The sequence below is a fragment of the Perca fluviatilis genome, chromosome 10, assembly GCF_010015445.1.
Source record: "Perca fluviatilis chromosome 10, GENO_Pfluv_1.0, whole genome shotgun sequence".
NCBI lineage: Eukaryota > Metazoa > Chordata > Actinopteri > Perciformes > Percidae > Perca > Perca fluviatilis.
In genome coordinates, this window is record NC_053121.1 from 20,980,839 (window position 1) to 21,006,808 (window position 25,970).

The 25,970-nt window shown below is 40.8% G+C and overlaps 1 protein-coding gene across 2 annotated transcripts in view; it reads right to left on the minus strand.

The window, feature by feature from the left end:
• The window catches only part of LOC120567468 (Kv channel-interacting protein 1-like), a 40,581-nt gene extending 17,450 nt beyond the window's left edge, over nt 1-23,131 (minus strand). Inside the window, exon 1 of one of the 2 annotated variants that reach the window (XM_039814445.1) lies at nt 22,880-23,131. In XM_039814445.1, coding sequence (XP_039670379.1) covers nt 22,880-22,967 — 88 coding nt within the window. In that variant the 5' untranslated portion in view covers nt 22,968-23,131. Of the gene's footprint in view, nt 1-7,469; nt 7,996-22,879 lie in introns of those variants that run through there. The other variant, XM_039814446.1, reaches the window with a different exon arrangement.
• Between the last annotated feature and the right edge of the window lie 2,839 nt (nt 23,132-25,970).

Here is a 25,970-nt window from a genome sequence, read left to right on the forward strand (position 1 = left end):
AGTGAGTGAGTGAGTGAGTGAGTGAGTGAGTGGTGAGAGAGTGAGTGAGTGAGTGAGTCAGTGAGTCAGTGAGTCAGTGTGTGTGTGTGCAGGTGTGTGTGCAGGTGTGTTGGTTTTTGTGTTGGTGTTTCCCTGCAGGCATGAGGGACAGGCTGCAGACTGTTTTACAAGACCGTCACTGTCACACTTTTGAGGAAAGGGAGGATAAGAGATAGAAGAGAAGAGCAAACAGCATTAATAGGAAGAGGTAGGACAGTAGCGCATCAGGAGGAAGGAAAAAAGCAGCGAAGGCAGAGATGGAAACATATTTGGCAATGAAAGATGAAGAAGGAGAATGAGGAAACACACCAAGAAAAGCTTCCAGCTGGAGATTAGAGTGCAATGCAGAGAGCGAAAGAAAGAGAAAGAAGTGGGTAACAAGAGCTAGGAGAGTGGGCGAATGGCATCGCAGAAAAGAAAAGGCAGAGAAGAGAACGATTGAGACATGCAAACACTACATTTCCAGAGAAGGGGATGGAAGAACAAAGAGAATGAGGGAAAAATAATGGGTTGCAAGCTTTTATTAAGATCAAACCGCCGGATGGAAGCTTCAGGTCTTCAAAGCAGCACATTCAGACCAACCTCAGCGCTAACCCGCAGGACTGCAACATAAAAACTCCCCCTTTTCCTCCTAAAAGGCTCATCTCAACAATTATGGATTATGAATCTATCATGAAACTGTCTTGTTGGCACACCCGGCTTTCACTATTACTCATCAGGGACAGCGTGGCTTTGGACAGGAAAGAACATATCTATTGGGAAAATCAATACTAATATCTAGTGTTGTCCAAATGACTTCTCACACTTGCCAGCTCCCATCACATTATGAAAAAGGGAATAATTAAAAGAGCCTCCAATATTGATCTGTCAATATCTCGGGTGAGAGGGAAAAGAGAAAAAGAGTGGTGGAGAGGCATAGATAAATGTAAGAAATGGTGATGGGTGTGAAGAGGGGAAATAATGTGGAGTGAGAGAAAGCAGGAGATAAAGTATGAAAAGGAGCTATAGAGTGATTAAAAAGGGAACCAATGAGAGAAACTAAAGAGACACAGAGAGAGAAAGACTGGGCAAAGGGAACAGAGTCATCTTCTCATTCAACGCAGTTTCTGCTCCGCCATTATGCTGCGTTTCATTTACCTCGAGATCGGGACTGGGAATGACGTCACACCCGAGTTGATCACGTTCCAGTTACAAGTCGGAAAAATGTGGGTAGGGGGGCTGTAGCCAGGTTAGCCATTGTAAGCAATACCAGTTGATAACAATGCATTAAGTGGTATTTTGCACATGCAAACACTGTAGCAACATGACACAAATAAGACAGAAGTGCTAGAAACAGTATATTCATACAGCTATCACTACTGTTGATGCGCCAAGCAGCCATATTGGATTGTAATGTCGGGGTTAGTGAGGTTCTCCTGACTTTCTGAGTGGGAAATCCAACTTCAGGGGGCATTCCAGTTGACGTTTTTTGACTGGGAACTCAGGAAAATCCGACTTCCCAGTTCAACTGGAACACATCCTAATAGATAACTAGTTTGACATGGGACAAAAAAGAGATTTCTTTCCTGCAGGATTGAAAGAGGAACATAAAGAGCTCAAAGTGACTAAAGTCACTAAAGATGCTGAGTTCCAACAGTACATATTGGGTAGGGTTGAAACAGTACATTAATTGATAAATCCATTAGTCAATCGACTTGCACCTTAAATGAGAAGATTTGTTGAACATGTTTTGCAAAATCTGATAGTAAACTACATTTCTGTTGGACCGATGGTCGGATAAACAACCAATTTAAATATGCCACCTTGGCATGACCCTTAAATTGTCAGACATCATATATTAGGGAAAATGATTGCCAAAACAAACATAATTGCCCAAATAATAAGTTAGCTGCAGGCCTACGGTGCAACAATTGGAAAGAAAAAAAAGTGTTAAATTGTAAACTTGCTAATTTTGTATTTATTTGTTGCTTTGTTTTAACACATGTAAAGATGAATATGATATCAAGTGCATGACACAACTGTGAACCATGAGTCACTGACCTGATGCTTGTAAGGGCATCAACATTATTTACAGCAAAAACCACACACACACACACACACACACACACACACACACACATGTATACATACACACACACACCGTTATTATTACATAAATGATTAGAGTCAGATGAGATGACGTGTCAGTGGGTTACTTCCAGTGTAAATTGTTCAGCGGAGCAGTGAAATAAACACTACATAAAGTTTGAATGTCAGAGATGATAAATGGCCCCCTATTGCTTATTTCTTTTTACACATTCACTACATTTTTTTTGTATCTAGCAGATAATTGAAGCTGTTCATCTTTCCTCTGTCCTTCCTTCACACGGCAACAGATTTGTATTTCTCAGCGGTCACAAACCAAACTCAGAAGTATAGATTTTTGGTGACATTTGGTCCCCTCAGTAATAGCTTCTCTGGTGACAATTTAAAAAAATTAATAAAAAAATAACAGCTCTGTGACATTACTTAATTAGTTTTTTGTTTCTCTGCTGCCACATAAAAAAAAAAAGTTAAAAAAAAGTTCCTATAGGGCTTAATTACATTTGTTGTGTTGCATAACCTTTATCCCCTCATTTTTATATTACACAGACACTGTACAGGTTGGTATGGGAATGCAAGCTAAATAAAATTAAAAACAACATAACACGTCTTTCCAATGTGAAGTAAAAGTGAGTCTGAGGAAGTGTTTGGAGTGTTTTTATTTTTGTTTTACTCAATGGATTCCAAGAGCTATACTGACTACATGCTCAATGGACAGCTTGCTTACTATTAATGTCCAGTAAATGTTAAAAAGAGAACAATTTTGATTTTAATTCAACCTTTCAGTTTGTCATAGTGTATGTGGTGTAAAATGTTACTTTGGCAACATCTACAGTTGAGTCTCATTTCAGCTGTCACATTCATTTAGTTCAAGTGACTGCAAGTGATGTGCGCCACTGCTGTCATAACTGTGCATACAGGCCTGACCATATAGTCGGAGTGGCTATCTATATTCATCAACTGCATTTCTCTCACTGGCTCCAGTCTTACAAAGGCCGGAAGGCAAGCACAGGGCTGAGCTGTCTAAGGAGATACCATTGCATGGAAAATGTTGTTTATCTTTGAAGAAGTGAACAAAGCATTTGCATGCAAATATTATGCAAATAAAGTATGCCTATCTTTATTTATATTGATTTCTTTATTTAATAAACTGCTCCAACGTGGGTTTAATTTGCAACAGTGAAAGATCAAACGCTGACAGAGGATCTTAAATGACAGACAGATTATTTTAAATGGAAATTATGCTTTCTGCAAAAATCTAGTTTAGACCAGATTGTAAAGAAATATGAGATATGAGGTTGTAATATCACAATTCCATCATCACACGCTCATACTAAGTTACACACTTACACAAACATGCTTCTGGCATGGGATTAACCAGAAACCCGTTTTCATGTTGCCATGTGCCTAATAAAGCTCTTTTGCTGTCCTAATTGGCCCTTTTGGTGCACTTCTTTTGATGTGCAGGGATGAGAGAGAGGGGTGGAAACTGTAAAGCATATTTAAAAAAACAGGGCTCTTCTCAGCTATTTAGCCCTGCAGCAGATGGAAAAATTGAACCAAACATACTTGTTCTCCAGAAGACCCACATACACACTCACGTACACTCACAAACACATTTACTTATATTCTGTCGGCCCCAAACTACAACTCTACATGAAAGCAGTTAGAAGGATCTTAGAGTAGGGCAAGGCTATCTTCTGTTCAAAAACTCACAAAGAGATGTGAGGGTTCTAGAGAGTGAAAGAGACACACGGAGAGAGACAGAAACCCTGAGATAAACAGCAAAGGCAGAGGAATAGCCATAGATCAAGAAGATAGAGCGGCTCTGGGAATAGAAGAGAAAAACTTGAAGGGGAGGAAAACATAAAAGACAAAATGAGGTAAAATGAGGTGAGACCGAGCAAGACAAAGAGAGAGACTGGGAAAATTCACTTGAAGGAGTGAAAGAGTAGCTACAGAGAAATGAAAGTATAGAGGCAAAAACAAATGGAGCGAACGGCAGGGAGATGAATGTGTCGGCAAGCTGCAGGTTTTGTAGTTTATAACACACCCGCTGGGAAAGAGTTTGGGCACAGTGACAGTGTATATATTTCTTTTTTGTCCCAGGTGACAACACATACAGATACATTCTTTAATGTTAACCTATAGCCATATGAGCTGGTCAGGACTCTGGCTAATATCTCTGTATATAAAGCTATGACTTTATGCAGGCCACAGCATCAGCTTCCTTTAGTACGCCATTCTAAAAACAAAAACACCTGCTTCAGTCTGTACAAAAATTCTCTGGAATTAATTTCAGTCAATTCATCACTATAAACGGCTCTGAATAGGACTGTAAGTGGAGTACATTTGTTTAGAGCTTTTACACCAAAGCACTGTACAGAGTGCCTCTCATTCACCATGTACGGCACAGGCCTGGATATGGAGAGCAATTGGGGTTTAGTGTCTTGCTCAAGGATACTTTAAACTGTAGACAAGAGCGCTAGGGATCAAACCACCAACCCTGCCATTCAGAGTCATGGCCGTACCCACAATGAGGCCACTGAGGTCCAGACCTACCTTTACCTTGTTGCGGTCCATTGATCCAATAGTGAATTGATAAACAGTCAACAAAAGTTAAAATTTTCTTCTTTCAATTCAGTTTGTGTAATGAAATGGCCACGTCAATCACATCTCAGCTCATAAGGGAAAACATACGGGACAAGAGTGAGAGAAAAAGAAAGCGAGAAGGTGATGGAGATGAGAGAGGAAGAGCTCACTGCGTAGTACTGCTCACTGTGCCCAGGATAGGATTAGCATTATGTCCCTGTGCTGTTTAACACAAACTGACCTGACTCAATTCAAACAATGTAATTACTACAGAGATATTATGTTCTTTGGTAATTACAGTCACACATATAGGCTTAATTTAACAACAACGCAAACACCTAGCATGAGGTGTTAGTGGTGTGAGTCTACATAGACATGGTTGAACCCTGGCCTCTCTTCGGATGATCTCCACTGCCCTCTTCATAGATAATCAACACACGGACACACAAGGTGAAGGCACCTTCCTACAGGTTTGAATGCATGCTGTAAGCTCCACAATAGTTCAGATAGGAGTCATTTCTTAAAATAACTAAGCAGCTCTGTAAACCAGTTTGATAAATAGTTACATATTTATTGTTTAATCATCTTACGTAACTACACTGTATTATATGCTGTCAGAGGGGCCTGTTCTTTGTTCTTGACTCAAGTCCCAAGTCTTGAACTAACAGGTCTTAAGTCAGGTTCAAATACAAAATCGAGTCCTAAACAAGTCGTTATGCACCACTGCCATTCCACATCTGTTAACAGAACAACAGTTAGTATAGACAATTTACAGAAATAATGAACACTTAGTAAATATACTGTTTTTTGTTGACCACAGCATAGTCTCAACATCTAAATGTGACAATCTCAGATATCATCTGATGTCTGTCTGTTGGTCGAAACTGCCAAACGCACCTTAGTAAGAATATATCTGTAATATATCTATTATCTCTTGTCAGGAAAATATTACATTTATGATTGGCTGCACACTTTTTGGTATAATTTTCATTCTTTGTGCTATGGCAGGAAATCGAATCAGTCCAGGTCAGGAGTGGTTAGGGTAAAGTTAAGTCATGTCACAATCCACAGTCTTTTTGATTTTGTCTCATCACATCTTTTCATGCAAAATTAATCCTGCCCTGCTTTCATTTGGACACTTTTTATAACAGCAGCAGATGGTGAAACACACACACATTCACTTGACACTCACACTGCAGCCCCATGAGGAGCAACCTTTCCTCCTCTCCTTAACTTTTCTCAATTTTTCAGTCCCACTTTTACTCGTCTACCGCCCTCTTTCTTACACCCTTACAGTACAAACTTCAAGGTGGCTGCTATTTAGAAGTTACCCGAACTAGAGGAGAGCTTTCCCCCCGTATAAATGCTAAAAACACATCTCAGTTGATTTGTAAGCATTGTTGCCTTCCCTAACTAGTAAATGGGATGGAAGACAACACGGCTTTCTCTGTTGTCTTAGTAATCTTTCTATAGGTTTCATATTTTAGGCTCCACTTTGAAAATGTGTCTCAAGTATCTGTAGGCACAAATCTAAAGTATCTGCTGAGACCTGTTGCCATGCACTGAAAAGAGACACAGGTCGGGAATTAAAATAAACAACCCACGCAGGATGCTATAAATGCCTGTATTTCATCAAACCATTTATTGGCTCTCTAAAGTGATTTTGCAGCTATTTCGAATACTCAGTGTTGTCTGACTGCAGTGTTTGACAGGTATACCCCAGAAAATACAGACAGCTGAGAAGTATTTTCCTTACACAACATTCACAGACCATAATTTACATCACTTGCATCGCCTCCACAGTTTTTGTCACAGCATATGTAACTCACAGCCTGTTTTGAATAGATCTCACTGTGGGTGAATGGTCCAATAAGGAATTTCTGCATTTTTCTCCCTCCTCTTTTCCTACATGTGACAGTGTGGTGATAAATGATCTGACTCCTGTTTTCTGTCTCTTCAGTCTGTGGGATGCAGCTCTGTGTCTGCTGGAGATAACCATCAGGTTTAAGGTCAACAGACGCAGGACAGACCATGGCCAAAGGCTGACGGATTACACCACACTGGTTTACTGCACACACACACACACACACACACACACACACAGCTGCCACAGCCGGCACACAATATACACAAAATCCATGCCCCACTTACACACTCCTACATTTCACGAGTGAAGTATGACATAAATATTTTGATGGACAAAGCTGCACACACTTATTTATGTCTATGAACACACACATTAGAATGCATGTGCCAAGTGTCAGTGCCAGTTTCCTCCTGTCAAACAGTAGTAGGGCAGACAGGAAGCAGGTTGGTTTGGAGAGCAGACAGGGGTAAATACCATCACCTTTTATAGACATGCCCAATGGCACAGCTGCACACACACACACACACACACACACACACACACACACACACACACACACACACACACACACACACACATACATTGTATATATTCCTAAATCCACAAGGCAGATGGCCTGGAGATTGCATCATAAACCAATAATGAATAAAACTTGTTTGCCGACTTTACATTGCTGTATGTTCAGCTCATTCCCATAATGCACTTTTTGTGCAATATTAATGATTCAGAGCAAATATACACAACTCCGTCATAAGGCACAAACACGCAACATGACAGGTGCTCCTCTCATATGACAGCCGTATGCATGTGAACACACACACACACACACAAACATCCTAAATGTGTGTTTGCGAGATAAATTTCATCATTTGAAAAAAGAAATTCTTACCTTTGAGGTAGTTCACCTGCTTGGATTGCATGGTAAATGTTCCCATCACGACACCCATGTTGACTTCTGGTCGCAAACAGGTTGTGTGTGCTAGCTTGTGTGTGTCTGCCCGCCTATAATCAAGGTGTGCTAGTGAGTGTGCGTACAGTAGCTGTGTGTGTGTGTGTGTGTGTGTGAGTGTGAGTGTGTGTGTGTTTGTGTGTGTGTGTGTGTGTGTGTGTGTGTGTGTGTGCGTGTGTGTTGTAATTAAGTTAGTCCATCAGCCAGCTGTTGTATGTGTAGAAGTACAGATATCACTTCTCATGCTGCCTCACAACCACACTGCTCTGCTGCTTCTGCTCGAGGGTGTGTGCGTGTGTCCGTGTAACTGACTGAGTGAGTGAAAAAGAGAGAGCGAGAGAGAGGATGTGTGAGAGAGAGGGAGCGCGAATGAAATAGAGGGCGTACACGCACTCTGAAGCTACCTTTGTCTACGCCGTCATTGAAGCTGCCTATTTTACATTCTTTCGATCTCGATCTCTCTCTCTCTCTCTCTCTCTCTCTCTCTCTCTCTCTACCGTGCAGACCCTCCCTCTTTCCTCCTCTTCCTCTCTATCATCCCTCTCTCTCTATCTCTTTCAGTGTGTGCCCCCGCCACCAGTCATTCCATCAATTTCTCTGTGCCTCTTTATGGATCTACCTCCCTCTGTCTCTGCTTCTCTCTGCTCCCTTTTCCCTTACTATTCGTCTCAGTCACTCTCTTTGTCTGTCTGGTGGGGAAAGAGGGATTGCACACTGTTGCACGGTAAAAGACAGAGACAGAGAGAGGTAGAGGTACTGTAGAGGGAGAGAAGGGTGTGTGTGACAGGAGGGGAGGACAAAACTCTGTGTGAGAGAGTGTGAGAGAAAAGGAAAAAAAAGAGAAAATTATGAGGAGGAAGAGCAGAAAAAGGGAGGAGAAGAAAAGAAGGAAGTGACAGAGACAAATTAGTAGGATTCACAAACGGCGGGGGAGGCAAAGTGAGGTGGTGAGGGTGGGGGTGAAGGGGGTGAAAAGGAGAGATAGAGAGGGATGAAGAGTGCCAGAGGTGAGGGGAGATAAGGGAGGGCTAGACTGATCCATTCCGCTTTTCTATACAGCAGGCAAACGGTCTGACTGTGGAAAGGGTTATTTGCTGCTTTATCTCTGTATGTATGTATGTATGTACGAGTCTGGTGTGTGTGTGTGTGTGTGTGTGTGTGTGTGTGTGTGTGTGTGTGTGTGTGTGTGTGTGTGTGTGTGTGTGTGTGTGTGTGTGTGTGTGTGTGTGTCAACGCGCTTCATCAGACATGTTTTTGCTCTGGAGTCTGCTGATGAATCCATCACACAACCAGGCCACACGCCCTCTACGACAACACAACCAGGGGAATCACGCCAGTCCACCACACACATGTACTACTCTATTAATCACGCTTAACCCCTTGCTGCCCTCGATGTAACACCCTGCTGTTAAGATTGGCGTGCTGCACCGACGCCATCGACTGCAGCCCCTATTGAAATTCCTCACATGGCTTTAGTTGAGAAAACAATTTACAGCCTAGCCATCGCTGTGGCTGAGCTGAGGCCATCAAGGCCAATGATAAAGCCATTAGGCCATAGCATTCATTAAAAGCTACTGCACGCTGCACGCTGAGGATCGATGCAGAGCAAAAACAAGAGAGATGGAAGAAAGAGGTGTAGAGTAGATGAGAGAAAGAAAATAAAGAAGAGAAGAGAGGCAGAGAGAAGTAGATAGACAAAGAAAGTGACAAAAAGGAGGAGGAGAGCAAGGCGAATAATGAGAGACATTTTTGGGTATGCAGGAGCTCACCCTCATCACACACACACACACACACACACACACACACACACACACACACACACACCCCTCCTCTTTCTCAAAATCAAACAACACATTTCACACACAAGCACACATCCAAACACCCACATGTAAGCTTGGCAATAAATAAATGTAGAAAATAGGTTTTTAAATACACACTACAGCAGCGACACACAGACACGCTGATTAAATTCTGAAAGCTCGGCTGAACAGACGAGATAAGGGAGCGTGATTTGCTGTAGTGCTGATGTTTAACTTCGGTGGAGGGGTTACATACACATCTATCAGAGGAGAGAAAGCATTTGGTTGATCAAACACATTGAACAAAAAACCAGTGGAAAAGCTGAAAAATAGGCCGTTTTGATCAGGCTCTGCAAAGTTGACATTTTCTGGTTTTCAAATAGCACTAAATGAACTCATTTGAAGAGGAAAAAATGCAATCAGTGAGTAAATGAGATAGAATAGAACAGGGAGTTTGACCTTGGTAAATGTAGTTCACAAACTAACCTAAAGAAGATGAGATGGTGTAATACAACGTACTGTAAAACTCAGCTTCTAAATGTACTTTGTGGTGAGATTGGTATGTCAAATATAATAGAATAGAACTATATTAAACACTGAATCCCAGAACCCATAGGCACTGAAAGAAAACAAACCTTGTACAAAGGTGAATTGTTCTCAGAGTTACACTAAAATATATCTCTTTTTTTTGTTTCTAAGCTGTAGCAAAAATGGATTAGAATTGTCTTAAACTAACATTTCAGACATACTGTTTGAGCAAGGAGATTCATTCTTGAACTTGGCAACTCCAACCATATCCCACAAGCTTCTTCAGCAAATGGAGGTGACCAAAGTACAGAACTTTGGTCGGTGGTAATAAGTGGGATTTCCGCTTACACCCTAAAGATAGTAAACCCAGGAGAAGAAGACTTGGGTGCTTTACTACTAAGTGTTGTAGACACTACATCGGTGAAATGGCAAGGGCCCTGAGTTACCCTGGGAGTGAAAGAGCAACAATCAGCTGTCCGTAAAAAAAAAAAATGGCCAAAAGAGGTCACAGCATCAATTGGAAAGGGGTCAAAGTCTTCGACCAGTAGTCAGTGGATGGGTGGAATATATACAGTGTGGCCGCAACAGGGTTTTTTCCCTTAATTCTAAACAAATGTCATTTTGGGGCATTTTCTGAAACAAATAATGTGGTGATTTTTCCTAGACAGGAGGTTTCCTGGAATAAACTTTGTAATTTGATTATTATAATTACAGGGAAAATGGAGACTTTATTTATTTAGCCTGTTCGTGTCACGGATACAATGTCGTACTCAAATGCTTGACTCAACACGGAGTAAAAGGTGAGTATGTTTATTAACGAATAAACAATCCAGCATGTGGTCAAAAATGCAGGCAATAAATCAGGAAACAAACACTAGTAAACGCTGGAGAGTGAGACACACGAGGAGTAACAACAATCTGGCAGGGAACAAGTGAAACAAGGGGGTATATATACACGGGGGATTGGAAATCAACTACGCACAGGTGAATCACATTAGGGCAGGGACAGGTAATCGCAAATGGCGGGAAACAAACAAAGGCAGGAAGACAAGTGAAGGGAATGAAGACAAAACAGTAAATGTCAAAATAAAAGTCCAAGAAACAAACAGAAAACACAATAAGAGTGGAACTGGACGTGACATTTCGTCACATACAATGGTACAGCACAACGTGGTGAAACTCAATCTCTGCGTTTAACCCAGCCTTAGAAGTGCCGCATAGCGCCGGGGAGCAAGTTCTCGTGTTCTGACACTTCGACATGCGGACAGGAGGAGGTGGGGATCGAACCGCCAGTCTTTTGGTTGAAGGACAACCCGCTCTACCTCTGAGCCCCCTATTGACTTCCACAGGAATTTTGTTTAATCCCACATAAATATTTATAAATCGTTAATTTATTATTGCAAATTGTACTCATGTATTCATATATGCTGAATTAGATGTTTAGCAACTGGAACTTAATTGGAAGTGTACTAACTGACGCTCTAGTTTACATAGAAATAATACCAAATTACATGGTTCTTTCCTGGGAACGTATTAAGAAATGTTATTGTTTGGAAATTATTAGGAATTTACAGATCAGTAAAATTAAGTCAACCTTGAGTTGATCTTCAGCAATATCTACTGTAATCATTTCCGAGGAATTTAATTTAATTTAAAGGAATAAAATCTTTGAGGTATCCTGCTGAAAAACAAACAGACAAAATAATTAAGGCATTAACGTAGTGGTTTAAACAAGAAAACCAAAATAGCTTTGCAGACCTGCACTTGTAGTGCAATAACACTAAACGGCAACAGGTTTATCACATTAGGCCGAGCGCCAAACTCTTCCAAGACATTAAGCCTGACATCGTCTGTGCGGCTACACAGTCCTGTCCAGGGTGCTGTGGATCATTCTCAGTGCAAGCCTACCTCTCTTTCATCATTTATTAACCATTACACAATGGACCTTTTACTAGACTGAGATGGCTGCCTGGATGAATGGATGGAGGGTAAGGGAAGAAAAGGATGGGGTTAGACAGTGGAGTAGTAAGAAGGGGGAAAGGTAGAAAGCATTTGACAGCAGAGAAAGTAGGTGTTGACAAGCAGAGGAAATGTGGCAGGCAGGCAGGCAGGCAGGCAGGCAGTGAATAATAAATTGGCTGGTTAGCTGCTGCCCGGTCTTATCAGATGAAGGAAAGATGGAAACTGTCATAGTGATGACCACACAGAGGAGAGGAGATTAAAGCAATGAGAGCAGCGGATTGGGAGGGCAGCATGGAGGGAAGGAAAGAGGGAGCGAGTGAAGAAAATGAGACAGGGGGGCAATAACTGTAAGAAGGAAGAATAAGAGAGTGAGATGAGAAATTGGAATGTAGGATAGATGGGAGGAGGGTAGGGAGGGAAGGTGGGGAGAAGCGAATTAGAGCAGAGAATTAGAAGGACAAAGTTGATGTAGATAAGTGAGTAGGGGTGGGGTCGATGGAATGAGGGAGAGTAGAAAATGATAGAAACAAGATGGCAGGACAGAACAGAGGGAGGTAGGAAAGGCAGAACACAGAGATTGAGTGCTGTACAAGGAGGGAAAGCTGCACCTGGCCACTAACTGGTTCAAAGGGGCTCAGTGTCGTCTGAGTCATCAAAACAAACGGATTGATTTAATGGAGTGAGGAGTGGAGGAGACGCTGACAGACATGGGAATGAGGTGTAATGCCAATTTGCAAAGCCATTTTGCCTATAGAATGCCACTGTGCTACAAATGCTTATCATCATCACTTGAAGGATCATTTCCCCCAAATTACAAAAAAATGAATGTACATCTATAAGTGTCAAGCCATGCATCTAGTCTTGGTTTTGTTTATTATACCAGCACAATGGAGATGAATGTATATTTGCTTGTGGTGCAAAAAACATTGAAAATTAATCTACATTTTTATATTAACAATGAATGACATGACCACATGTATGCGAGAGGGGTTTAACACCCACTGCACACTACCGGCTCAGCAGCAAATGGCTGCCAAACAAATTTAGAGACCAGCTGGCGAACATGGTGGAGCATGTAGCAGCTACAAAGCCAGATACTTCCCTCAGGAGTTGGTGGAGACCAAGAAAGATCTAAATATTGGACTCACATTCGCCAGGGGCCTGTACCAAGAAGCTAGATTATCCATTTATCTTTGAGCTTAACTCAAGTTCTCCAGTAATACGAAGCTGGCTCACTTTCATACTTTCAGCCAGTGTAGATCACTATGATAATTTATGCTGCATGGCTCCGGGTAACGTCAGACCCGACCGCTGACCAATCACAGCACTGGAAAAGACGTCCTCAATCCCATATCTATGATCATTCCTACAGGATCCAGACACGGACAAAAATGTTCAAGGAAAGTGATAAGTAATACAGATCAATAGCTTACATATTTTTGTAGATCAGTCAAATCTTTTTGTTGGTTTTCCATTCAAATCAAACAAACTTCTTCCAAAAAAAAGGATAGGCTACTTAATAATGATTAAAGTGGCATTTTCATTGTACACCTTAAAAGGTAAGAATATGACAGTGTTGAGTTTACAGCTGTCTCTGCTGTCCCACAGACTAAATAGTTAATCAGTTACTGTAATAAAAAAAATAACAGGCAGGTTAATCAATAATGAAAATAATCGTTAGTTGCATCCATTTTATTTCTATGCTTGTAGCATAAAATGATGTAAATGATCCAGAGTAAAGGGGAGATATGTCTGTTGCTAATATTGTTTCTGTATTAATTAGTGCTAATTGGCAAATTAGCATGCTAACATGCTAAATTAAGATGATGATGATGGTAAAAATGATACTTGCTAAACATATTATCATTGTTATCATGAGCATGTTAGCATGCTGATGTTAGCAAGGGCCACAAACAAAATACCATTCGCTGTCACCCTGGCAGAAATCTCAGAGACACTCAATACCTGGAGAAATTAAACTTATGTGTGTGGCTACATACAAAAAAGTGAGGAAACCTGCTTTTTCACCATAAACTTGGGCGAGCTGACGCTAACTAATTCAAAACAAGATGTCTGGTGACTTTTCTGTATTGGTGCCCCCAGCTCTAACAGACTGATCAGTGGTTATATCTGAAAGAACAGGGACCTGTATGGGTGAGTGTTTCAGCTTTCTCTCGTCTATTTCTCTCTTCAAGGCCATGGCTGCTGTTTTTTTTTTTCAGCAGTGAATCTCTCAGGAAGATTTACTGCTGTACGCCGCCCACATACTTTATGTGACCTGTCAAGATGTGAAAAACTCAACTTTGCTTCCACCATCTGACCTACTCCCTCTGGTAGATACACAGATTTAACAGAGCTCCCGGTCCCCAAAACCCGGTCAGCTCGAGGTGAACATGCATAGGACATAAACCAGTAAGCAACACACTAACACCAAGCTGTTAACCATTCAATTTTCAGCTTGCTTTAAATATTTACTGTGTTTTTTTTGTTTTTTTTGCTATAAATGTTTTACAGACAGCATCACCTTGCCTGTGGCTGCTACTGTACTCGAGCCCTGTCACTACTATTCCTGGACGCAGACAATAAGCACATGATACACCAGGCTGTTAGCTTCTTCAAAAGTTCAAATGAAAATTACATTTTTGTTTACTGCAGGTTAGCCTTTTCTTCTTTACCTAACATACCCAATTGGTTTCTGTGAACTGAATACAAACACCTCCACTGCCTCTCCCCTTCTGTCTCTCGTTCTCTTCCTCCTCAGCAGATGAGAGTGATGGAAGTGTTAATTGTATGCATCTTGGGGATTGATTACAGCGCTGGGGGGCAAGAATGGTGTCTCCACCCCTGAGAGCTTTATCCATATGAATTATGTTGCATTATATTTTGTATTAAACATGCACGGTGTCCCCTATGGCACATTAAAAGTGCTATGACAGCATTGTGGAGCTAAGCAGCATCACACACAGGGAAAGGCACACACACTAATATGCACACCAAAGCTTGTGTGCACAAAGACACACATGTGCTTACTTACAAATGTGCAAAGAGTGCTATCATGCACATACTGTACAAACACACACACACACACACACACACACACACACACACACACACACACACTGCTTCCCAGCTCTCTGTTCTCATGTACTCATCTATCCTACTTCCAATCCTTCTCTGAATACAGAAGTGCAGTTAAGTTCCCCCAACTCAAAGAAGGATGACGCGAATAGCTTATAGAATAGAATATCTAATGAAGAAAAAAAGGAGCTTTGTGCTGAATGTTTCATTAAAGTGTCTATTTGTGCTTTCAGTTTGTGTTGATTCTAGCGACCGCTTTGGACAAAAGCGGTAGTGTTTTTACCACACCTGCTGTCATAAAGGTCTTTTCTTTATGGTGCTGTATTACATTATGTATAGTCTATATTCACAACGTTACACTTCCTGGATTGCTCCCAGTGCCGCCCGAATTTTTTTTTTTTGTGTTGTAATTTTAAACTCCGGTCTATTGATTAAGACTATGGTTAACTGCTCCTCAGATCTCTGCAGGGTAAATCCAGACAGCTAGCTAGACTCTCTCTCCAATCTGAGTTTTCTGTAGCACGACTAAAACAACCTTTGAACGCACACATGTTCCACCGAAACAAGTTCCTTCCCGAGGCTATTTTGCAGTGACATTGTGGCTCCGCCCAGCGCTTAGCACCACCCAAGATAATTGTGATAGCGCATTTCATGAAACCCAAGGACGTTTTACACAAGTACAGGGGGACAAAAAGAAAATAGTAGGCTAACACAAACAGACTTTAAAGAAATAAAAACCCAGGAGCTAAATGGAAGGGGGACATAATTTAATGTCGGCTACTGGCGTACAACCACATATTGCGCATTGTAAAGTTATTTTATGAATGAAATTCACATATTACATAGGCTACCTGAGGGACAATTCGGGTCGGTTTTTAATCATTTACAAAACCGTAACTGTCTCCATCTGTTGAAAGCCCGGCTGAGTGTGACTGAGATTTCACCCGTTGTCTTTCACTTTCCTTTTTAGCTTTTAGTTGCTCTTTGTTTTATTTCCTTTTTCCTGTTATGACCCTGCCCCAGTATCAGCCATAACTACAACATATAACATCTAAAATAAAATACATAAAATAAAAATACAATTAGGCCTATATAAAGAAATCTCCTACTACCCTTTACCTGGCTGGATACTCAGTAACACATGGCTTTTCCGGTGTTAAACCGAAATCTGTGACCCATCAGAAGGTGTTCTCTGTAGCGCCGTCTACCTGCCGTAAATCATTTAGTTTCTGTTAGTGTGGTTTGCTTTTAGAGGTCATTTTTGATCATCAAATGAAAAATGACCCAGTTTTAGAAACATTCAAAAGTTACATATAGTTACTTTAAGCACTTTATGACGAACACTTGTGGCTGATGCCATGGTGAACCTTCAGTTTGAAAATCTACCTCAGTGTCACTCATTCATCAACAATCAGAGGAAGAGCTGCTTCATCAGCAGGCACTTTGAGACACTGAATATTTAATGCTTTACTTGGTTAAAACTCAACTTCACTTTGGTTCTGAGCTTCCCTGACAATGTGGGATTACAGTAATTGGGAGGAATAAGAAAGAGGAATCTGGTGCCCTCTGCTGAGCAATCTACTCATGAATGGGAAGAAAAGAGGCATAAAATACTGAGATTTAGTAAAGAATTTAACATTTTGAAAAACCTTCCCAATAATAGAAACTATCAGCCATGGCATATAAATAAGACGTTTCAATAATAGTTACCGAAGTTAATACCCAGGTATTAAGCCACATTAAAATGTAGGACAGTGGGGTCATTTTTTGCTTTTGTATGTTATTGTCAATGAACAAAACCTTTTTTTTCTTTCCTTTTGGAAATGAGCTCCTCCAGTCAAGTCAGTAAACAGATAGGAAGGAGGAGAAGGATGATTAAGATTGCATGTTGCTCCAACACAAGAGCGCTTTGAAGACTGAGAGGAGTCAGCACATTTTAAGTTTTTTGTTTTTGTTCCTCTGGTAAGTTTCCTCTGAAGTGGGTTTGTTTCTGCCAAAGATCTCTAGGGACAAATGTGGAAAAGTTTAAGTAGATTTCAGTTGTTTTTTTACACCATTTTTGCTTCATGAAATTGTGTGAGTTGGTAAACCAGACACACAATGGTATGCAATACAGGCCATGAGTTGGATTTAAAGGCCCAACTGGTAATACTGACAGCTAGCGTTTAAGATAGTTACTGCAGTCCAAATTCAAAATACTGGACAGAGTCATCTCCCCTTCCCCCTCCTCCCCAGACTCGAAGTTCATGGAGGTTGCCAGGTTGAGAACATAGCATCAATGTTGCTAGACGCTTACTCCACAGCACAGCGGAGTAGCTAACGTTAGATGCTGGCTATGTTGACAGTCATAAAAGCCTGTGCTCACGCGGAGCTCTGTACTCAACTGACAACCACCCTATCTTGGCTTAACCAACAGCTGCTGATGAACAGGTCATAACTTATGGTAGGCTACTCTAGCTAATAAAGCTAGCCCCTTTCATAACGTTAGCCTAGCTGCTACTGATAGATTGAGACTGACAACATTAGTGGAGATAACATTACAGTTCAATACATTGTGAAGAGTGACAACATTAGCTAAGGTATAGCTACACTCTTGGTAGATACCTGGCTGGGCTATCCGCTAGCCTAGGTAATATCACTATGCCGCTGCTTTAGCCTATGCTACTAACTACAGGGAACAAAGTATAACTATTGCAATGCGATGCAAGGGTAGTTTTATTTCAAACATTATTCTATCAACAGACATTTACATCGATAGTCTGGCGTTATAATTTATTTGCCTCGGGTGTACTGTGGAGTGGGTAAGAGGCTAGCAGTTACTGTTGGCTTGCGCTAGCTTAGCACCAGCAAACTCTGCAACTGGATGGACTGGATGAAAAGGGTTGAAAACGGTCTCCACAGATAAATAGCACACTGGCTAACTTGGAAATGAGGTACTATGTCCAAAATTCTGAACCACCCCTTTAAAATTATGGCAACAACCGCTAAAAACACTACTACCTCGCCATCCTCCTTCCCCGACTGACAGACACACATTCTCGGCTTTAAATTATGGCAGCAGCCGGTAAAAACACCACTACCTCGCCGTCCTCTCTACCCCACTGACATACACACTTCCTTGGCTTAAAATTATGGAATCAACTGCTAAAAACAGTGCAAACTCATGGTCCTCTCTACCGATTTATTTGATAAATTTGCCTGAAGCTAAAGCTTACCTGTTCAGGAGGAAATTAACCAACTCGGCATTCTTTTGGGCTCTAAGCTGTCTCCATCTATCAAATACATCTCTAATATTTACCCGGGGTTCGTCACGTTTCTGGTCATGCAACTGTTAGAAAGTGTGTTTTTTAGGTCAGGTAGAATCTATGTCCATTGATCCCGTTGTTTGTTTGCTGCCTCCATGGCTGTACTATCGCTACAGCTGTAGCGCGCTGGGTTTACGTTTTTACAGGTAGCTATATCTGGCAACCCGGCCTGGCTGTCAGAATGGGCATATGATAACAACACACATGCCAAAACACAAGCAGACAAGCAAATTCCGTCACAAAACGTACATTTCAATGGAGAAAATACTGGCTTTAGCATTGTTGTCAGAAAACATAGTATTTCATCTTAGCATGTTACCTTAATATCTGATGACATATTGTGGTCATGGTCTGGCTGAAGAAAAGAAGGGATTCATTTGTATTTTCTGTTTTGCTATGGATTCCCAGACGGTTTTGTTTGCTGATAGCTGCTGTCAGGTGCCCGGACCACCACAGAGCATGCTGTTCTGCATCCAAACAGGTTGTATGCCAGAGGGAGGCACCTGAGGAGGACAGGCTGTATGGCTAGGATAAGTGAAATCATGCAGGCTGTTTTCAGCCTGGCATGGCTTCACAGGATGTTTACAGGGTTTTCATGGTTGACGGGAGGCTGAAGACAAGTTTAGGGCTAAGGCAGAACAGAAAGTGACAGTCTGTGGTATCTTTAGTAGCGATGCTGTGATGATGTATGGAAGAGGAAATCCGCTGACACTGTTCTTGATTATAAAAGTTTATTACATCAAAGAATTCAGCATCAATTTACAGACGCAGAAGATCTGTAGAAACGACAGTTCCCAATTCTCAAAATGGTCGCTCTAAAGTTCTGCTGTTAAAACCAAGGGGGTAAGCTTCGCTTCAGAACTCAAGCCATCTATAGCGCCATTTTGTTGCTACCTGGCCATCACCTCCTGTTAGCATTCCACTGACCGCCATTTTTTTTTTACGTCACTTGACTGCAAATAACTTTACATCTGAAGCGTTTAAAGACTCTATTTGTCCGTTGTTTATTTCTAAAGAAACACGACAATGTATAAAAGGCTCCATTACCTTGTACCTCACGTTATGGCTCCGTAGCAGACGTTTTTGTAAAAATAGGCTAACGATTGTGTCATAACCAAGTGACTTACTGTCGCACAGTAGAGGAATTACCGTATAGTACAGGAGAAGCTCGCAGGCAGTTTGGACTTACATTAGCTGTTTAGGTTTAATTACTAATGTTAACTAGCATGTTATTAGCCTGTGCCTATGTTATCTCCTTACATATACCTACGCTCTCCGTCTCTGTAAGATTGGGAATGATTGAGATTTCTCTTGGCACAGCTACCAGAAGACTTACAACTTTCAGACACGTTGCTCACGTCACATTTACGTTGTGTCTGTCAGTTGGAGGCTGCGCAGTAAAGCTGAAAAAGTGCTTCTAATAGCCTTCACTGGTCTCCGTCCAGAGCAACGGGGTCTATTGGTCCATTTTATATTTGTCAATGGTTAAAACATGGTATATGTTCTGTGCATTGTGTAACATAAGGTGGGGGTAGGAGCAAGAACTTGACCAATAGCTACGATCCACATGGAACTGGTCCAACAAAGACATCTCTGTTTTAAGGGGGGCTCCACTGATAACACTTTCCAGATGTTTCAGCAAAAGTGGGGTAAAGTTTATTTGAACCCCTAGCAGAAACCTAAGCTTAAAGTTGTAAATCTTCAGATATTTCCCCCCTTCGAGACTAATTAAGTCTCGAAAACAAAAAGAGTAAGATTATAACAAAATAACAATAATAATAAGGAAACAAGATTAGCAAAATCCGAGTCAAGTGTGTTTGACAGGTATAATGACAGCCCATCAGGTTAGCATATGTTATTTTCTTTCTGTATTTTCTAGTGCAACCAGCAGAGGTCAATGCTGCTCTGATAGTCACTCTACACAGAGCTGAATCCTGTGAGTATACCTGTATTTGAAATGCCTTTTAGTTCACTGAATACACAAAAATTCAGTATTTTCCATGCAGCTCCTGTTACTACTGAGATAAGAGAATGTATTACTATGGCTCTTAATATGTCCCAAAACACTAACTGTTAAAAGTAATCTGAAAAAGAGTCTTTCAGTTACAGTGAAGTGTAGAAAAGGCAGCCAGGCCCGTTGGCTACAAACAGTATTGGCCTTGTATACCCTTTTAATGTCAGCATCTTACCGAAGAAAAACGTGGTGGCTGTGCTCGGCTCAATACCCTAAAATTTGCAGTCATTGACATACTTATAATTGATCACACATGAATTCTGAAGGGAAAGTTCACATTTAATTTTTGGAGTGAAACTGTTGTACTTTGGCCTTTATAGAAGTGGATTCTTCATGCTGTGACCTTTGTATTATTGCTTACAGCTCCTATACAGCAGCATATCTGTTATTTTTTTGTAAATAAAAGAAACACTTGCTGTAGAACAAGTAGCAGCAGGGGAATTGTACACATTGATGACATCAATTTACTCATCATAAAGAGCGTTGTAGAGCTAATGGTGTCTAATGTAAAATGCTAACAAGTTGCATCATGGGAAGTGTAGGATGTAGGAAAAGTCAAACTATCTAGGCCTTTGCTGCTTCAATTTTGAACATTATTGTTTTAATCTGTCTCTCACAAGTTCACAAACGTTATGGAACTGCAATACTAAATCAATGGAATATCTCTTTAAGAAGAGAGTGTTCAATCTAGATTAAATAAAGTCCTTCAACAAGCTGTGCACATTCTCCTCAGCATTTGTGTCATCTGACCTTCATCAGCTATCTGGATAATTGATCTTTAGAACAACTAAATATCTACACCCTAACCCTTTTAGACATCATTAGGTGCCATCAGAAAAACACACAAAAAAAAACATTAGATTTGACTCTTGTTGCAGACAGACATTTAAAATGCACAGCACTCAGTAAAGAACTAGAGCAAAACTTAAATTTCAGCAAAAAAATGCTCAATATCACATGTTCACTATTTGCTTTTAAATTACACCAGCAGAACCATTGTCTATGTAATTAGTTACTTCCATCCTACTACAGTATAAGACGTGACTGAACAAGTCCTTCATCACACTTGGTGTTCATCGATTTAAACAAAGAGGGCACAGAGCAGCTTCTCTTCATGTCCAATAAAAATGCCAATGTCCCAAGTTGAAAAGCAATGGGTAGTAAACTACAAAATTGTAATGGCCCTTTAAGGAGCTGGACTGTGTGTGTGTGTGTGTGTGTGTGTGTGTGTGTGTAGGCCATTTGCATTTATGGCCATTGTCTAATCTGATATGTTGCAGATGTAGCTCGCACTCCCACTGGAGCTCTGAAAAAGAGCAGATGTAGAAACGTGGGTGTTTTAATGGTTGTGTATTAGTGCCATGTGTGTTTTTTACATATGTACAGTATGTACATGTCTGTCTATATTTGTGTGTGTGTGTGTGTGTGTGTGTGTGTGTGTCTGATAGAGAAATACTTTATGTTACTGCTGCTTCTTTTTTGACTATGTATGCGTTTAATTCTAAGTAGTAATTTGTTACACAACCAAACCTCAGGAGGAGCTCCTGTGTGTGTGTGTGTGTGTGTGTGTGTGTGTGTGTGTGTGTGTGTGTGTGTGTGTGTGTGTGTGTGTGTGTGTGTGTGTGTGTGTGTGTGTGTGTGTGTGTGTGTGTGCGTTTGTGTGCGTTTGTGTGAGAGAGAGAGAGAGAGACCTTGAGGGCATTTCTACCCACAGCGGCTGAATGCTTGAACCATCCTCAAATGTGTGTAAGTGGTTGTGTGCATGTGAGTAGTCTTTGTGCATCTACTGTATGTGTGTGACAGACTTCAATGATGTTTCCCATCCCTCCGGACACAAAATGTCAATTGGCTCAAAGAGAATTATACTGTAAGTGTGTGTGTGTGTGTGTGTGTGTGTGTGTGTGTGTGTGTGTGTGTGTGTGTGTGTGTGTGTGTGTGTGTGTGTGTGTGTGTGTGTGTGTGTGTGTGTGCATCCAGGCTGCTACGGTGTTGCATACAGTCTCTGATGCTTTTTTGTGTATTTCCCTGCACTGCTTCAACAGTAACAGCACCTGAATGAGATTTTGTTTTACAAATACCACTCTAATGTTGCATCCACACACAAAAACACAGGACCCTGACATATAGGCACTGAAGCATGGCAGGCACACACACCAAATAACAACCAATGAATCACAATATTAAAACCCTCCCCTTTCTCTTAGCAATGTGTGTACGGGCTCCTCTTCCCCGTTTTATTACTCACATTCATCACAAGCGCACACACACACACACACACACACACAAACACACACACTCTCTCTGCCCTATATCAACTTTATCTCTCCTCTCTATTAGCTGCTTACTCCCTTCATCTCTGTCTCTTTCGGTCCTCTCTGGAGAACATACTGAACAGAACGAGGTCAACTGCAGACAAGAGTGGAGACGGAGAGAGTAAAGAAAAGAGTTGTACGAGCTGAAGATGAAAGATGAGGTGGATTGGACTTTCACTTCTGCTTTTGTGACACTAATGCCTGCAACAAAATAACTGTTCACAAAACACTTAGGACTTCTTTCAGTGCTTGCAACTAATATGAATTCATGTTAAAAAACGTACACACATAAACATGTGCGTGCACTTGCACAAATTCAAACCAATAAAGACATATTTAAGCACTGACATACCTTTATTGAGATTCCCAGTGACCAGTTTGTGCAGGGACAAAGCAAACTTGACAAGTCCCTGTTTGCAGCGCTTGGCACACCCCGCCATCCTGACAGTGACCTGGGAGACGGCGGGCTTAGCAGGGCCAGGGGTTTCCAGGTCCAAATCAGCACTCGCAGATCGAAATAGCAATCAATACAACTTCTTCTCGTGGAGTGTATGAATTCAACAGAGTGAAAGAAGCAGAGGAGAGCGTGATCCTCTTACTGTGTCGCCTTTCGTCCTGCTGTGCTGGAGGGAGAAAAAAAAGGAAACAAGGATCCCCCCCTGCTTTCCCTCCCCCACTCCTTCTCCTCCGCCTTCTCCATCCCACCTCTGAATGTTTAACGGCCAAGTTAGTGCTTGGGAGCGAGGTGAGCATGGAGAGAGAGAGAGAGAGAGAGAGAGAGAGAGCGAGCGAGAGAGGAAGTGTGTTGAAGAAATAAACTTAGTGTCAAAGCGAGACAACTATAGATAGTTACAACCTAAGTTTATAAGAAAACTTCCTTCCAATCTGCAGGCAGCCTGTGAGATTGCATCATTTTAATGAAGCAATCTCATGAGCTCTTCTTGGATTTCTCTCCCTTCATCTTCTTCTTTTCATTCCTCCTGCTTATCAAATGTATCCCCCCTTTTAAATAGGGAAGCAGTAATCCACTTTCAGCACCAGTGACAATGGACAGCTCCTCACAATGCAGAGCAAACACACTGGGCTCGTTCTGTTTCTCTCTCTAGGCAAACACACACACACACACACACACACACACACACACACACACATATAACCCCTCCCACATTCCTTATTAAACATAAATACTCTTCATCAGTTGAAAAATTAGCTGTGTGTCTATTTATGACTATTTAAAGTCATATACTTATGACTAAATACATTCACAAATAATACATTTCTTTTTGGCAAACACCACATTTTGATCTTATTTTTTAAAAGTGTTCAGAGGAAAAAACATTTGACATACTATTCACATATGAGCTGATTGCTGCATAAATAAAGTGAAAAAAGAAATTATATATATCATATTTTTAAAGAATAACCAGGAACAGTAAGGTAATTAAATATAGTAGAAGTACTCAGATAATTTACATAAAACTGCAATGTCCTCAATTCAAAATAGAATTATTATACTACTATGTACTTCTTATACTCAGTATTATGAGACATAAAATAGCATAATTAAAATAAACCTAAAGTATCCAGAAGTAGAAGTATTCATTAGGCAGAATGGCACCTTTTCAGGGTGTTTTTAATATATATATCTATATATATATAGATATATATATCATCCTACTGGGTTAGTATTATTATTACATTAACCCTCTGGAATCTATCTATTCATCTGTGAAAACACTGAGCAGGTTTAATTTAAAATAATAAAACTGTATTTATATACAGTAGCATGTACAGCCATGCAGAGAAAATCAGTTAAAACTGCTCATGTCTTTAAATCATCAACATGTGTGATTTACAGGCATACATAGACTTTCAGTAGAACTGCTATATAATAATATTTGGTGTTATTATGATTAGGTATTTGTACATATCTAATAGGAGCCTGTATGTTATGCTTTGGACTTATAGCTAAGTTTGTGGTGAAAAAAGGTTAAAATGCATATGTATGGAAAGTTTAAAAGGTGATCACATATTTTGTGTGTAAAATCTTAATCTGCAAAGTAACTGTAATTGTGGCTGAGAGAAATGTTGTGGAGTGAAAAGTTGCACAACATGGAAAAAATCAAGTACAGGAAGCCTGGAATCGTACAGTACTTGAGTAAATGTACATAGCTACTCTCTGCCACTGCTACAATCCTACACTAAATGTTAATATTGGCTATCTCAAGATCCCTCTACTTTATTGATTCCTTTGATCCCAATCTCAGCTCGTTAATATACCTCCAGCCAGACAACAGGACTGCCAATCTATTTATCAAGTTGTATTTGACAGATCTTGTAATGCATCACATGTTGTTGGCCTTTACCAGGCCTCTAATCAATCTACACATAACTCAAGATAAATACTGTGACTAAAAAATGGAAAAGAAAGAGGAGGAGGAGAGAAGAACAGAGAAAGAGGATGCAGAGACGTAATCTTATCATGTCCTTCTGGGCTATAATTAGTCCTGCATCACATATACTGGACTGAGGGCTAGCACGCAAAATGTGGGGGAAAAACGGCAATAACAGCAAATTTAAGAGGAGGAGAAATGAAGAAATAGATCTAAACAGACACTATGGGGTGGAGAGAGAGGCAAGCAATGAAACAATATAAATGCAAATGAAAGGCATAAAAAAGAGAAGAAATAGAGAGAATTAATGGAGAAGAAGGGGAAGGAGCTGTGGGGTCTGCCAAAACAAGGGGGTTGTAAAAGTCCCAAACAATCTCTGGGTTGTTTGCCATGGAATGGTTAGGCAGACTCTGTTCCACACTTCATGAATTCAGAGGAAGGTGGGATAAAGACAACATGAGAGCAGAGTGAAAGGAAAACATCAAAGGAAGAGGAGAGGTGGGGGAAATAGAAGCAAGTCAAGCGGTTGAGCGGAGAAAAATAAGGGGGAGGATTGTTTTCTGAGGCGCCACTGCTGTTTTGGCTATTAAGCATGAAGAAGATTACCGTGTGGGGGAATTAGCATAAACATGCTTCTCTATTACCGCCCCCATTGTTCATGATTAATGAGATTTGGGTTGCCTTTGCGCACAGATTCAAGGATGTAATAGCGGCTAATTGCTTGTCTCTTCCCAAATTAGAAGTTGCACTGTTTGATGTTTGTTTCAGCATGGATTACTTCAAAGTGATAAAGCTTTTGTTTCTCGGCCTGGTAGGAGGTGGAGAATACCTGATGGGCACTTTGGATGATGAAGATGTGGAGAAAACTAAAAGAGAACTAGAGTGGAGAAGAGAAGAAACAAGAGGAGCTGGAGGAGAGATAGAGTTTCATGACGGCAATAAAGCCCTTCAAATTGAACTGGAAACATGGGGCAAATAAAAGAGAAAAAAAGGCAGTAATATAAAATACGTGGGTGAGAAAATGGTAAAGATGAAAGGAAAAAATGAGGA